Here is a 14,409-nt window from a genome sequence, read left to right on the forward strand (position 1 = left end):
ATTCTTGCTCTTTTTATGGTGAAATATGTTGGAAAAATAAGAGCAAAATGATTCAACGTGATTAGGTGATTTTCAGATCAATCCTTGATTGAGTTTTTTAGAATTTTAGTAGCCCAGTGAAGTATTTGCTGCCCCAAAGAGCTTTTCTTAGTTGACCTCTCTTTCTGTCTTTATTGCTTCATGTTTCTTACAGTATATTTTGAGGGTTTTTTTTTCACAGCCTGTGGAATTTCCATCTTTTATGGTCTCTTCTGAGCTCCCTATCCCTGCTTGCTGGACCTATGTCTCGCTTGCATTCTCTTAGTGTTTGTTCCTTGCTTGCTGTCATTTTGCATTTCCTCCAGTTTCCATCTCCCTCCACTTTGTGTCTTTCTCGCTATAGAATTCTTTCTCCTGGGGTGGTCTTTATTTCTTTGTGTCCATCTGTCTGTCTGCTTCCCTTCCCCTCTCCTAAATATCCATCAGTCTCTTAGCCTTCTTACTTCCTGTGTTGTTCTGCTTCTTTTGGTCTCATTCAGTTTTATTCTGATTTACTTATGTTCTATTTATTTTATTTAGGTAAAACTGCTTCCACCTCTAACCCAAGTAGCCCAGCTCCAGACTGGTACAAAGATTTTGTTACGGATGCCGATGCTGAGGTTTTAGAGCATTCTGGAAAAATGGTACTTCTTTTTGAAATTCTTCGAATGGCAGAAGAAATTGGGGATAAAGTGTAAGCTCTTTCATATATCTATTATGTAAATGAACATTTTGGTAACATTTCTGTTGTTTAAAAAGTTTATTTAAACAAATCTGTTATATTTTCTTCCCATGTAAAGTTGTGATTCTTTGTTATGGTGCCTTACCAATACAAACAGCTGCCTTCCGTATAAGCAACTACTTCTGAGTGCATTCTTGGGGGTTTTCTTCACTGTATCAGGGTCTCACAGTGTATTTGAAGATGATCTTGAACTTAATCTTTCTTTCTTAGCCTCCCAGGTACCAAGATTGCAGGCATATGCCAAAATAGTTAGCTAGTAGTGGGTAAAAAAACATGTTTGGGGGTAGAAACAATAGGAATTGCTAGATCAATTATAGGACATTAAGAATAATCAAAGAATGACTACTAGACTTCCAATTTAAGTCATTGATAGATTATGTTGTGTTTTACTAAAATGAGATTAAAGGGTAAATAAGTACATTACAACAAATAAAAAGTTCTCTTTCAAAGCTGTGTTAACTTTGGAAAAGCCCGTTAGTTATTCATGAAGGATATGAAGTAGGAAGTGGATATTTGAGTTTAGAGTTCCTACAAGGTCAGAAATGATTACTACTATTGACATGCTTTTTTCTGCTTTCAACTTCTATGTTTTAAAATTAATTTGGGGACTGGGGTATAGCTCAGTGGTAGAGTGTTTGTATAGCATGCACAAAACTAGGTTTGATCATTAGTGACACAAACAAAATTTTTTGGATATTATATGTATTTCCCATGTTCTCATCACTCTAACAAAATACCTGACAGAAACAACTTAAAGAAAAGAGATTTATTTTGACTCATGGTTTCTGAGGGATTTCAGTCCATCATAAAGGAGTAAGCGTGACCAGGCAATTCTGTCCATGGCAGAGGGAGCATGAAGCAACCACTATTTACATGGGTTGCACCAGGAAGCAAATAGAGCCCATCCACCTCTGTGACCTACTTCTGCCATCCAGACCCACCCCCAAAAGGTTCTATAGCTCACAAAATAGTGCCACGAGGTGGAGACTTACAGCTTCGCAAAATATGAACCTATAAGGGACATTCAGATTCAAGGCTAGTTACTTCATCTTTAACCTTACACCATGTCTCTATACCTGTTTCACCACTAGTCTAAACTGGATCATTATTTGATTTAAAATTCAGTGATTTCAGTGTTCACACTATAAACTTTACATGTTTGGAATTGTGCTTAGTGCTATTATTTGCCCAATATTTTATTATGGAAAATTTCAGACACACAAAAAGCATAAAGTATTTTATAGTAAATGCCCATATTTATCTATTCATCTCTATCAATTCAGTGTGCTTTCTTAATACATTTCAAAGTAGTTTGAAGACATCATTACTATTTCATGTTACTCCTATTTTTAAAAAGTCATATGTTTATTTCTCCTATTACTTTTACTTTTTTTTTGGAACAGGGTCTCACTATGTATCCCTGGCTGACCTGGAACTATGTAGACCTTACTGATCTTGAGCTCACAGAAATTCTCCTACCTCTGCCTCCTGTGTGCAGGGATTAAAGGTGTGTGCCACCACGCCTGGCCACTTTTAGATTTTTTTTCATTCATTTCCTTCATTGTTTCTTTGTATGCCATAATTTCAGTTGTGGAGCATTATCATGAATACACTTCTGTTTTTCAGCACTTATCTCAAAATAATGATCTCAATAAGCAAAGTACATCAGTCAGATTCTTACTAAGTTATATTCTGGGGCTGGAAAGATACATAGCTCAACAGTTAAGAGCACTTTCTGTTCCTCCAGAGGACCTGAGTTCATCTTTTTTTTTTTTTTTTTCGGTCTTTTTTGAGACAGGGTCTCCTTGTAGTCCCAGCTATCCTGGAACTCACTATGTAGATCAGACTGGCCTTGAACTCACAAAGATCCACCTGCCTCTGCCTCCCAAGTGCTGGGATTACCAAAATGAAAATTTAGTATTTCACAGGGCCAGAAGTAGAAGAATTTCAGTAATTTTAATGAGTGATATGCCATTAAATGTTTAACAGCCATCCCCATTTTTCCAATAATTACAATAAAAAGAAAAGGCAAGAAGCAACCAAAAAAGAAATGTCCTGATTTCTAGTATTTGCTGGTTTCATGGTATAAGTATTCCTACTATTATAAATTTCAGCTTACCAATATTATATCTTACGATAAACTTTTCTATTTTGAACTAGTTATTTGTAACTCCAACACACAACTGGTTTCTGGTTAACCTTTCTAACTTATTTTCTATTGTGTAACTATTATAGTTTGATTAAATCTTTGTTAAGTGTGAATTTGATAAGGATTGCTTTTAAAACTTTTTTTTTGGTCTTTTTTGAGACAGGGTCTTCCTGTAGCCCCAGCTGTCCGGAACTCACTATGTAGACCAGGCTGGCCTTGAACTCACAGAGATCGGCCTGCCTCTGCCTCCCAAGTGCTAGGATTAAAGGTGTGCGCCACCACGCCCGGCCCGTTTTTAAAACTTTTTAAATTACATTTATTGTGTGTGTGTGTGTGTGTGTGTGTGTGTGTGTGTGTGTGTGTGTGTGTGTGGTGTGTGTGTCGTAGACCACATATGGGGAGTATAAAAAATATTGATGAAGTGTCTTTTTTCTTTCTCTCCTCTATACTCCCACATGCAGCACACATGTGGAGGTTAAAGGACAATTTGCAGGAGTCAGTTTTCTCCTTCCACCATATGGGACCCCAGGATCCAGCTCAGGTCTTCAGGCTTGCCGGCAAGCACCTTTACTCAATTGAGCCATCTTTTTGGCCTTAGAACCATAATATTTTCTTATGAAATGTTAATAAAGCAGGTAAAAGAAAAATGGCTTATGAAGGTATGAGCATTTTCATCAATTAGTAGACAATTTTTCTTTATGTTATCTGCAACTAGGATAGGTTAACAGAGAAACCACTAGTATATTGCTATTTAGTCATAACAACTCTTTAGCTTTTTTTTCAGTGAGACTTATCTCAGTGATTCCTAGACTAGCCTCATTGCTAATTGATTTATGTCAGCCTCTTTTTCCAGCATAATAGTTTAAATTCCATATTAATATCAAATAAGTAAATAGTATTTCTAGAAATTTATGTTCCTGATTATAGGAACCAACAAGAATTTAGCTTGTAGTTCAGAATAATTTGCTTCAGTGAAGTGTTTGATTCTGAGGAATATAATCAAACTCTTGAAATAAGTCTATAGCTGTACTCTCTTAGTCCATTGATCTGTTTCTATCCTTTAAGTAGTATATTACCTTGACTATTGTACCTTTTTAAGTATGAAAATTATGTAGAGTTGGGCTTCCAATTTGCTTTTCTTTTTCAAAATTGTTTTGACTACTTTGTGCTTAGCATTCATATGAATTTTACAATCAGCTTGTTAATTTCTACAGAGTCCGTCTTGCTGAGACTTCTGGATTTTGATTGCAAAATTTTATGTCAAATTTATAAATAATTAGTAATAACTTTACTAGATGAATCTTCGAATCCATGACACTAATCTTTTTTTTCAGTCTTGTTTTTAGCCAATCTCTCATATCTTTGGACTTGATTGAAGATTTTCTTGAATTGGCTAGTAGGGAGAAAACAGAAGAAAAGGATAAACCTCTCATTTATAAAGGTGAGCATGTCTACATTAGTATAATTTTTAAAATACTCATTTGAACATTATACAAACATTTTAATAATAAAAGAAACAAAATTACCCAGTGTATCACATCTGTAAGAGACTACTTGATTCTGCTCTTTCTCCTTATCCTTATTCATAGACATCCTGGGTTGCATAGTGAATTTTAAACCAGCCTGCGCTATATAGTGTGACTCTATCTCATAAAGCAAAACACTTAAAAAGGAAGAAGAATATGTTTTGTACAAATAGAATATATATAAACTCATTTCTGTTTTCTTAAGTGAGGTGGAACATAGGGCTTTGCTCATGCTTGGCAAGGGTTCTATCACTGAGTTACCTCCCAGCCATATTACCCACTTTTTTGTTTTGATTTTTGATGTGTAGCTGAACATGTGGGTGTGCTCACCTGTGCTTGTATGGAGGCTAGAGGTCAGCCTTAGCTAACTTTCTCAATTACTTTCCACCTTTTAAAAAATGTGCAAGTGTTCTACCTGCATTGTATGTATGTTCACCACATGTGTGCAGTGACCAAGGAGGCCAGAAGAGGTCATTGGGTCCTCTGGAACTGGGGTTTCAGACAGTTGTGAGCCACCATGTGGGTGCTGAAAAACCAAACCCAGGTCGTCTGAAAGAACAGCAGATGTTCTTAACCACTGAGCCATCTCTCCAGCCCCCTCCCCCATTTTATTTTTTGAGGCAGAGTTCTTACTGAACTGGAGCTCATAGTTCAGTTAGACTGACTGGCTAGTGAGCCCCTGGAATCAAGGGCTCATCACCACACCCAGTTTTTACTCAGGTGCTGAACTCAGGTCCTTATGCATGTACAGCAAGCACTGAGTCATCTCCCCAGCTTTATTTATTTTTTAAATATTTTGTTTATTATTATTTTTTGTGTATGAGTGTATTGCCTGCATGTATGTAAGTGCACTTGTGTCATGCAGTGCCTGTGGAGGTCAGAAGAGGGCATGGGATACTCTGGAACTGGAGTTATGGATGGTTGTTAGCTGCCATAGGGGTGCTGGGAACTGAATCCAGATCCTCTGTAAGAGCAGCCAGTGCTCTTAACTGCTGAGACATTTCTCCAGCCCCAGCCAGGCTTTTTTTGGGGGGGCGGGGGGTTGAGACAGGGTTTCCCTGTAGTCACAGCTGGCCTGGATTTACTATGTAGAGCAGATTGGCCTTGAACTCACAGAGATCTGCCTGTCTCTGCCTCCCAAGTACTGGCCTTATAAGCATACCCCACCATTCCTGGATTTATTCCATGCTGAGGATCAAACCCAGGTCTTAATGCATGCCAGACAAATACTCTGCTAACTGAGGTACATCTTTGATTTTTGAGAGTGTTTAGCTATGTAGTCTCAGGCTGGCCTGTAACTTGGAATTCTCCTCCTTCAGTCCTTTATAGAGCTGAGATTATAGGCATGTACCACTAACTCTGGCCTATCATCTACTTCAAAATTTATTACATTTATTTATATACATATATTTATTTGTTTTATCATGTATATGTGTGCATATGTGTATGGGTGCATGAGTGGAGATCAGAGGGTAGCTTGGGGGATGCCTCCTTCCACCGTGTGGGTCTTAGAGATCAAATTCAGGTTGTCAAGTTTGGCAGCAAGAGCCTCTACTCACTCAGCCATCCTTCTGGATTTCACCCACTTTTAAATGGTACTCAAAGAGGAAAGTCTACCACTACTAGCAGAGTAATGTATCAAATTCCTTTCTGTGTTTCCTTATTAAAATTTCAGGTGAAGGGAAGTGGCTCCGAAATATTGACTATTACCGCTTAGATGGTTCTACTACTGCACAGTCGAGGAAGAAATGGGCTGAAGAATTTAATGATGAAACTAATGTGAGGTATGAAACACTTCCTGTGTGAATAGAGATTCTTAGCTTCAGTGAAATTCACTCTTTAATATGTTCTCTTGTTTTTCAATACATGGAAGATAGGATCAAGACCAAAACCAGGTTAATCACACCTTTCAGCCCCAAATTCACTTATGGAATCATATACATTGTAGCTTATATTCAGTTCTTTCACTTAGTAAAATGTATTTGAGCATGGTGGCCCGTACTTTCAATCCCAGGCAGAGGCATGGGATCTCAGTGAATTTGAGGCCAGCCTGGTCTACATAGTGAGTTTCAGGGCTACATATAAGTGTAATGATAGTCTAGGATTGTAGTTTCTGGATTGTATGATAATTTTATGTTTATCTTTATCTTTGTATTAGATTGTCAGTTTTCCAAAGTAACAATACAGCTTTGTATTCCTTATAGCAGTGTAAGAGTTTCAGGTCTGCATCATTCTCAGCACTTAGTATTGTCATGTTTCTACAAAAGTTATTTAATTGATCGATTCATTAATTTGTTCATTCATTCACACTCCCCTAAAGGTGGTGTTGCGCTGTTCTAGAAGGTGCTGCCATACTAGATCAATGCATGGAGTGGATGGAGCAAGCTCCTATTCTGTCTCCCAGAACCACAAATCCATTTAGTATATTGTCCTCAGATAGAGGGTACATCAGCCATTAGATAAGAACAGATACTGTACTTGATCTTAGTCAAATGTTGAGAAGCAATCCTCATGTAATTTTTAGTTTGCTTTTCTCCAATCATAAATTGTACAAAATATAACTCTAATGTATCTATTATTGATTTTTAGGATCATCTTTGGACCAATTATTGAAAAATTTAAAGATAGTAAAGTTTTCTTGATTTCTTATCTGTTGTGTAAAGCTGATTCTATAAAGCATGCTTTGTGTGTGCATAGTTGGTATTTTTTACTGTTAGTAATTGCCAAAGTCAAGCTACATTTGGAAAAGAAAAATTTATATATAAACATACACACACATGCGCATTATTCACAAAGGCTTGAAAGTATGGCCTTTGAGAAAAGGGAAAAGAGATGGGGCTATTTATTGGAAAGATGGCCAAGGTATGGCTTAATAAATATTTTAAGATATGAAGAGTATTGTCCTGTATGCATAAAACATGTCTTTTGTTTTGTTCTTTTCTCTTTTTTTGAGACAGACTCTCATTGTGTAGCCATGACTGGCCTGAAACTCGCTATGTAAATTGGGCTGGCCTTAAAGTCACAGAGATTCACCTGTCTCTTCCTGCTATTACTGAGATCAGAGTACACCATCACTCCCAACTTAAAGCTTGTCTTAATTCAAGCATAGTTATGGATTAGATCAAGGCTTATGGTTAGAGAAATTCTAGTTAGATAATAGCAAGAATATTAGCTATTAAAATGTATAGAATATGAGAGCTTTCAAAATTATTTTGAGTATAGTTGACTTATAAAAATATATAATTTTTTATCAAACTCCTTAAACAGTAAATTCATGTGTATTTTAATTTCTAATAATTCAGTAAGTTTTTAAAACTAGAATATAAATGCAGTCTATGCTAAAGCAGTCTGAAAGGCACAGTAAGATAAACTTTAATATAATTGCTTTAAGATAATTGTCTTGTGTGGCCTGGAATCAATTTTTAATAGTTTTCACAGTCCTTGGTTAAGTTGTTTTGTTGTTGTTGTTTTATTCTGTTTTGGTTTGGAGTTGTTTTTTGAGACAGGGTCTCTTTATAGCCCCCCCACCAAGCTGGCCTGACTATGTAGACCAGGCTGGTCTTGATTTCACAGTGATTTGCTTACCTCTGCCTCCTGATTGCTAGGATTAAAGGCATGTGCCACCATGCTTGGCTGTTTGTTTTTGTTTTTTTTATTTTTAAAAATTTATTTAATAGCCACATAATTAGTAGAAGCATTTCATTACAACAGTATTGACGTAGTCAATAACAGTTTCCAGAGCAAAGATGTACGTCTTTCAAAATTGACTGTAATTTTTAGGTTCACAGTGTTGAATTAATACAGTTATATATTATTGTTCTCAGTATAAACTGTATAAGACAAAAAATTGAGGTTTTAACCTTTTTTGAAAAAAAATTATTTTTATTTTTTAAAATGTATGAGTGTATTGCCTGCATGTATGTGAGTGCGCCTGTGCCATGCAGTGCCGTGCAGGTCAGAAGAGGGCTTTGGGATTCTCCTGGAACTGGAATTAAGGACGATTCATAGCCACCATGTGGGTCCTGGGAATCAAGCCCGGGTCCTCTGCAAGAGCAGTCAGTGCTTCTAACTGCTGAGCCATCTCTCCAGCCCAAGGTTTTAACCTTTAAAAAAGATTCCCATTTCATTTTAAATTATACTGTTTCATACAATAAAACCCTCATTTTTAATGCAACTAACACTTAGATGTTTGCACATGCATCTCTAATCTCTATATATCTGATTATTACTAGTCACAGTTATTTTCTGAGATCCTTGACACCTGAGCACAGATAAAAATTCATCAGGTAGATTTCAATGGTAATGTTTTTCATATCTACTAATAAACATGAAGGAAATTTTTGTGCTTCTTTAAATATAACTCATTTTTTATTTATTGATTTTTTTTGTATGTATTTCATACAGAACATCCCAAACAATCTTATTCATCTTTATATCTGCATCCCAAATGTCACCCTCCCGTAGCCTCTCCCCCCCACCCCCACTGGAGCCCGTATACTCTGTCATCCTTGTTACTGTCCACTGTGTTTTCAGTGCCATTTGATTTCTGCCTTAGCATACTAGAATGGTTCTAGAGTTACTCTCACAAGAGTTATCTTTTCTACCTACTATCTATGTGTAATAGAAATCTGATGATCATGTAGGTGTTTAAAGAGGTTATACATTCTTGTATTCTCCTTTTCCAGTTAAGAGAGTCTCATCTGCTTATTTCTTTGTCTTTACTGAAGACTCCAAGAAATGAGAGTGTTTTTTTCTTGACTTATGCTTCTCAATTTATTTACTTTCTATTTTATCTGTGACTTTTGGCTTTCTGTCTATATGTACGGAATGGGAGATCAACTTACATTTAAAAATATATATCATCAATAGCTAAATTTATCAATACCACTGATAGAATTTTTTTCTTGGCATTGACTCTAGGCAGAAAAAGCAAGTAATACAGTAAGCTCTCGTTCACGGATTTTTTTTTTCTAGTGACACCCTTGATACATCTTGAATTCAGTATAAGTTTGGTTTACATATATATATATATATATATACACACACATATATATATATATATTATTACTGAATCATCATAATCAATGGCTAGAATTCTGGTTTGGAAGCTTGTTGAGTTATCAAGCAACAGATATTTCTTTGGGTTACTCCAAAAGTCACTAAAATTCAATTACCTTTCCAGATGAGTTATTTACATTGTCACAAAATGGATGAATACATATCAACATGTCAACCATCCCACAAAGTTTCAACAACTGGAAAACCTCACTTCTTGATAATTTTGGATTTCTAAGTTTCTTTGTATAGAGAACCTTCACTGATTCTGTCCAGCTTACTGCCCGTTATGCTTTAGCTATGAAGTGCCTTCCAAAAGGCTCATGTGTTGGATGCTTAGTCTCTGGCTGCTAGTGCAATTGAGAGGGGTGATTGGATCATAAGGACACTGACCTCATGAATTAATTCATGAATTCATAGTTGATTAGGTTATTAAGCAATGGTACCTGGTTGGATAAAAAATGTCAGTTGGAGCATATTCCTGAAGGGTACCTTATGTCTTGACCTCTCTTGGAATCGATGCTTCTTGGCTTCCATGAAGTGAGCAGCTTTGCTGTCATGAACTGAGCAGCTTTCCTCCACCATGCTATTTTGCAATGATGTTTCTGTCTTGCCAGAGGCCTGAAAGCAATGGAACCAGTTGCCTATTGACTAAATGATCTGAAACCCTTTTATGTTGTGTTTTGAAGGAACGTGGACTGATGCATTGCCCCATCATTAGTTTAAATGAAGACATTCTCCTGGAATAAAATTTTATAATCAACACGACAACTGAAGTATAGGAATTGGAACTCACACCTGAGAATTCAATTTAAAATGAAGAATTTTCTGTTAATCAGCTTTTTGCCAAGCTAATGAATTTTTCAAGATTTAATTTTATCATCTGTACATTACAGATAGTAGTACCCAATGCAGAAGATGGTGTAAAAGTTAAATAAGGAAAAGTACAAGGTGGTGCACTTTAAACTGTAAAGTGTGGGAAATCTGTTATGCTTATTCACACAATGGATATTTTAAAGAACAGATATTTATTCCATTGATGTTACACTTCCATAATGTCCAAATTACCTTGGTGCTTAATCCTTGCTCAGATCATCTATTCTATAACTACTGTTGAGTGGCAATATCAATTTCCTCATGATTGATAAAGGTATAAAAATATCTTGTTATATGATACTGATTAACAACATCCCCAAATAATGTATTTGTATTTCAGAGCTCCATAACACTTGACATGTCCTTATTGTGCTACATATCCAGGGAGTTTATATATTGTTTTAATACCCAAAATTCAGATTGCTTAAACAGTTTATTTTTGTTTTCTCTAAAGTTTCAGATCAGTCTTTGTGTGTTTGAATGATATATCTTGAATCTGTTGCACTGGTGAATGTCTGTATCCTATTCCCTTTTAATAAATTCATTTCAGCTTTCTAAGGGGAAAGCATTTGGTTTCCTGAGAAGTACAAAAATACTCATTGCTTTCACCTAACTGACCTTTGGGAGAGCTAAGAATTTCCATCTGAGCACTATTAGCCCATTAGACCATATTCTAAGAGATGTACTGATGATCTTTCTATTCCCAGTAATTTTAAGCTAAGCCAAACCTTACTCTGAAGAATGTTCTGAGCACTTAGCCCATTAGACCATATTCTAAGAGATGTACTGATGATCTTTCTATTCCCAGTAATTTTAAGCTAAGCCAAACCTTACTCTGAAGAATGTCTTGGATTGAACAATGTTGCAACATTGTTTACACACCAAGAAACAAAACAGATCTTTAAATGAGCTTTTATTTGTTTCTGTTTATTTTTGTTTTTTTTTTGTGTGTGTGTGTATTTCATACAGAACATCCCAAACAATCTTACTCCTTTTCATACCCGCATCCCAAATGACACCCTCCCATAGCCCTGCCCCCCCCACTGGAGCCCTTATACTTTGTCATCCCTGTTGCTGTCTGCTATTTTGTCAGTGCCCCCAGCCGTTCCACAGTGCAAGCCCATCCGTTGAGTCTAGTCAGCCTGTCTAGAGTCCCTTGTTTTAGGAAGATCAGCTCTTCCTCATCTAGCAGCAATCAGTTGCCAAAGTTTCTTTAGATATGATTGGGGTCTGCTGTTCATCTTCTGAGTTCTCTGCTGTGTTACTGTCTGGGAGTCTCTTGGGCCACCCTGGCCAACAACCGGAAGGAAGGTATCTCCTGTCTGGCATTGTTTCTTGTTATGTAGCCTTTAGAAGTGTAATCCCTTGAACTCTTAAAGAAATATACTGATCACTTTACTCTTTGGTTGTACTTTCCTTTGGGCTGTTTAAGACCATACATTTGGCCCAAATAAATCAGTTTATATTTACACTTAAGGTCGTTTAAGGATTTGTTCCTCAGGGGTCACATGGGATTAGGAGGAAGGGAGGAGCCCTTTTCTTTACCAGTTCCATCTATGTGAAGATAAGTCAAAGGTCCTACTCGACCATGGCTGGCTTCACTTGGAAGCATGGAGGAAATGTTTCCTCTGTGTTGACCCTCCTCTTTGTAGACTGGACACTGGTTCAAGTCCATCTGGTGGATTCTCCATGGCCTCCTTGCTCAAGGGGACAGGTGACTCACCACAGTTACAGGACATCTTTACCAGTTCCATCTATGTGAAGATAAGTCAAAGGTCCTACTCGACCATGGCTGGCTTCACTTGGAAGCATGGAGGAAATGTTTCCTCTGTGTTGACCCTCCTCTTTGTAGACTGGACACTGGTTCAAGTCCATCTGGTGGATTCTCCATGGCCTCCTTGCTCAAGGGGACAGGTGACTCACCACAGTTACAGGACATTTGGAGAGATACTCCATAGTCCCCTGGAACTTAGTTGACTTTAGAGGGCAAGGAGCAAAAACTGTCCTTTTAAGTCTCTCTGACGAGATTAGTATAGGCCTCAAAGTATGGCTGTTAAATATCCAAGAAGGTTAGTTCTACCAGTCTGGTACTTTTAATTGCAATGTGCTATGTAGATAAAGCTTGGGCAAAAATAAAATATTCTAAGATAAACCTTGACTAGACATATATTTTGTTCCTTGAGCTAGTTGTATATAGTTTCCTCTGGATTTTTAAAACTATCGAGGCATTATTTATCTCTCTCATTATCTAACGCTTCCACCATGGTTTTCCTATATAAAGTGTCCCCATTTTTCCCATTTCTCCCTTAATAATACCCTTCTCCTATGGTCCTACCTCGCTTGAGCTCCTTCTTTCCATTTATCCCCAAGGTTCCTTGTATAGCCCTCACTCCCCCCTCCCCTTAAAATAACCCCATTTTTTATCTATATCTCCCTTATTAACACCTGTTTCCTACTGTTCTCTTTCAGATTCTTTCTTTTCCATTACCTCTCTGGTGCCTTTTCCTGGTTCCTGTAGTTATGTCTGAATGCATACCCACTTATAAGGATTTGGTGCTAGTATCCACATATGAGGGAGAACATATGTCATTTGTTTTTCTGAGTCTGTGTTACTTCACTTAGTAGAACAGTTTCTAATTCCATCCATTTATCACACATTTCATGATTTCCTCTTTCTTTACTGCTAAGTAAAACTCCATTGTATAAATGAACCACATTTTCACTATCTACTCGTCAGTCGAGGGACACTTAGGTTGCTTCCATCTCTTAGCTATTGTGAAAAGAGCAGCAACAAACAAGGATGAGTTCTTTGGATGTATGCCAAGGAGTGGTCTAACTGGGTCAAATGGTAGGTTCATTTGTAGTTTTTAAAGAGTTCTCCAGACTGCTTTCCACAGGGGTTGAACAAGTTTGCAATCCCATCAGCAGTGAATGAGTGTTCCCCTTTCCCCACATCCTCTCCAACATTTGGTATCATTTGTTCTCTTGATCTTAGCCAGTCTGACTGGGGTAAGATGAAATCTTAAAGTGGTTTTAATTTGCATTTCCTTAATTACTAATGATGTTGAACACCTTTTTAAGATGCTTCATAGCCATCTTTATTCTTCTTTTGAGAACTCTCTGTTCAGCTCCTTAGCCTATCTTTTAATTGGGTTACTTCCTTTCTTGATTCTTTGTTTCTTGAGTTCATTGTATATTCCGGATGTTAAAGCTCTGTCAGATGTGTTGCTGGTGAAGATTTCCTCCCACTCTGGGTTTTCTCTTCACTTCCTTGGTTGCTTCTTTTGCTGTACAGAAGCCTTTTAGTTTAATGAGGTCCCATTTGTTGATTCTTGACCTTGTTTCCTGAGCAACTGATGTCCGGTTTAGAAAATCCTTTCCTATACCTATATCTTGTAGGTTGTTACCAGTGTTTTCTTCTAACAGTTTCAGAGTTTTAGGCTTCACATTGAGGTCTTTGATCCATTTGGAGTTGACTTTTGTGCAAGGTGAAAGACGGGTTTAGTTTTATTCTTCTACAGGTGGAGATCCAATTTTGCCAGCACCATTTGCTGAACATGCTCTCTTTCCTCCAGTTAATGTTCTTGGCCCCTTTGTTAAATATCAGGTGGCTGAAATAGCATTTACTCATATTTGGGTCTTCAATTTTGTTCCATTGGTCTATGGATCTTTTTATGTGCCAGTACCATGTTGTTCTTATGACTATAGCTCTGTGATACAGCTTGAAATCTGGTATAGTAATCCCCCCGGCATTGCTCTTAGTGCTCAGGGTTGATTTGACTATCTGGGGTCTTTTGTGCTTCCATATGAATCTTAGGATGTTTTTTTTTCTAATTTTGTGAAGAATGTCATGGGATGTTTGATTGGCATTGTATTGAATCTATAAATGGCTTTTGTAGGATGGTCATTTCCACAATATTAATTCTTCCAATCCACGAGCATGGGAGGTCCTTCCATCTTCTGATGTCTTCCTAAGTCTCTTTCTTTAAAGAGTTAAAATTTTCATTGTGGAGGTCTTTAATGTCTTTGGTCAGGTTTATTCT

At 37.1% G+C, this 14,409-nt stretch overlaps 1 protein-coding gene and 1 non-coding gene across 6 annotated transcripts in view; one reads left to right on the top strand and one right to left on the bottom strand.

The window, feature by feature from the left end:
• Window positions 1-14,409, top strand: part of Atrx (ATRX chromatin remodeler) — a 187,526-nt gene that overhangs the window by 137,496 nt on the left and 35,621 nt on the right. For all 5 annotated transcript variants that reach the window (XM_008837667.3, XM_008837668.3, XM_008837670.3 and 2 more), the window contains 3 exons: window positions 559-712; window positions 4,244-4,350; window positions 6,111-6,219. In XM_008837667.3, the coding sequence (XP_008835889.1) occupies window positions 559-712; window positions 4,244-4,350; window positions 6,111-6,219 (370 nt within the window). The remainder of the gene's footprint in view (window positions 1-558; window positions 713-4,243; window positions 4,351-6,110; window positions 6,220-14,409) is intronic.
• Window positions 6,757-6,942, bottom strand: LOC115071164. Its single transcript, XR_003850273.1, has one exon. It is a non-coding gene; the product is annotated as a U2 spliceosomal RNA (small nuclear RNA).

Source organism: Nannospalax galili, unplaced genomic scaffold, assembly GCF_000622305.1.
Source record: "Nannospalax galili isolate Female #2095 unplaced genomic scaffold, S.galili_v1.0 scaffold238, whole genome shotgun sequence".
NCBI classification, from domain to species: Eukaryota; Metazoa; Chordata; class Mammalia; order Rodentia; family Spalacidae; genus Nannospalax; species Nannospalax galili.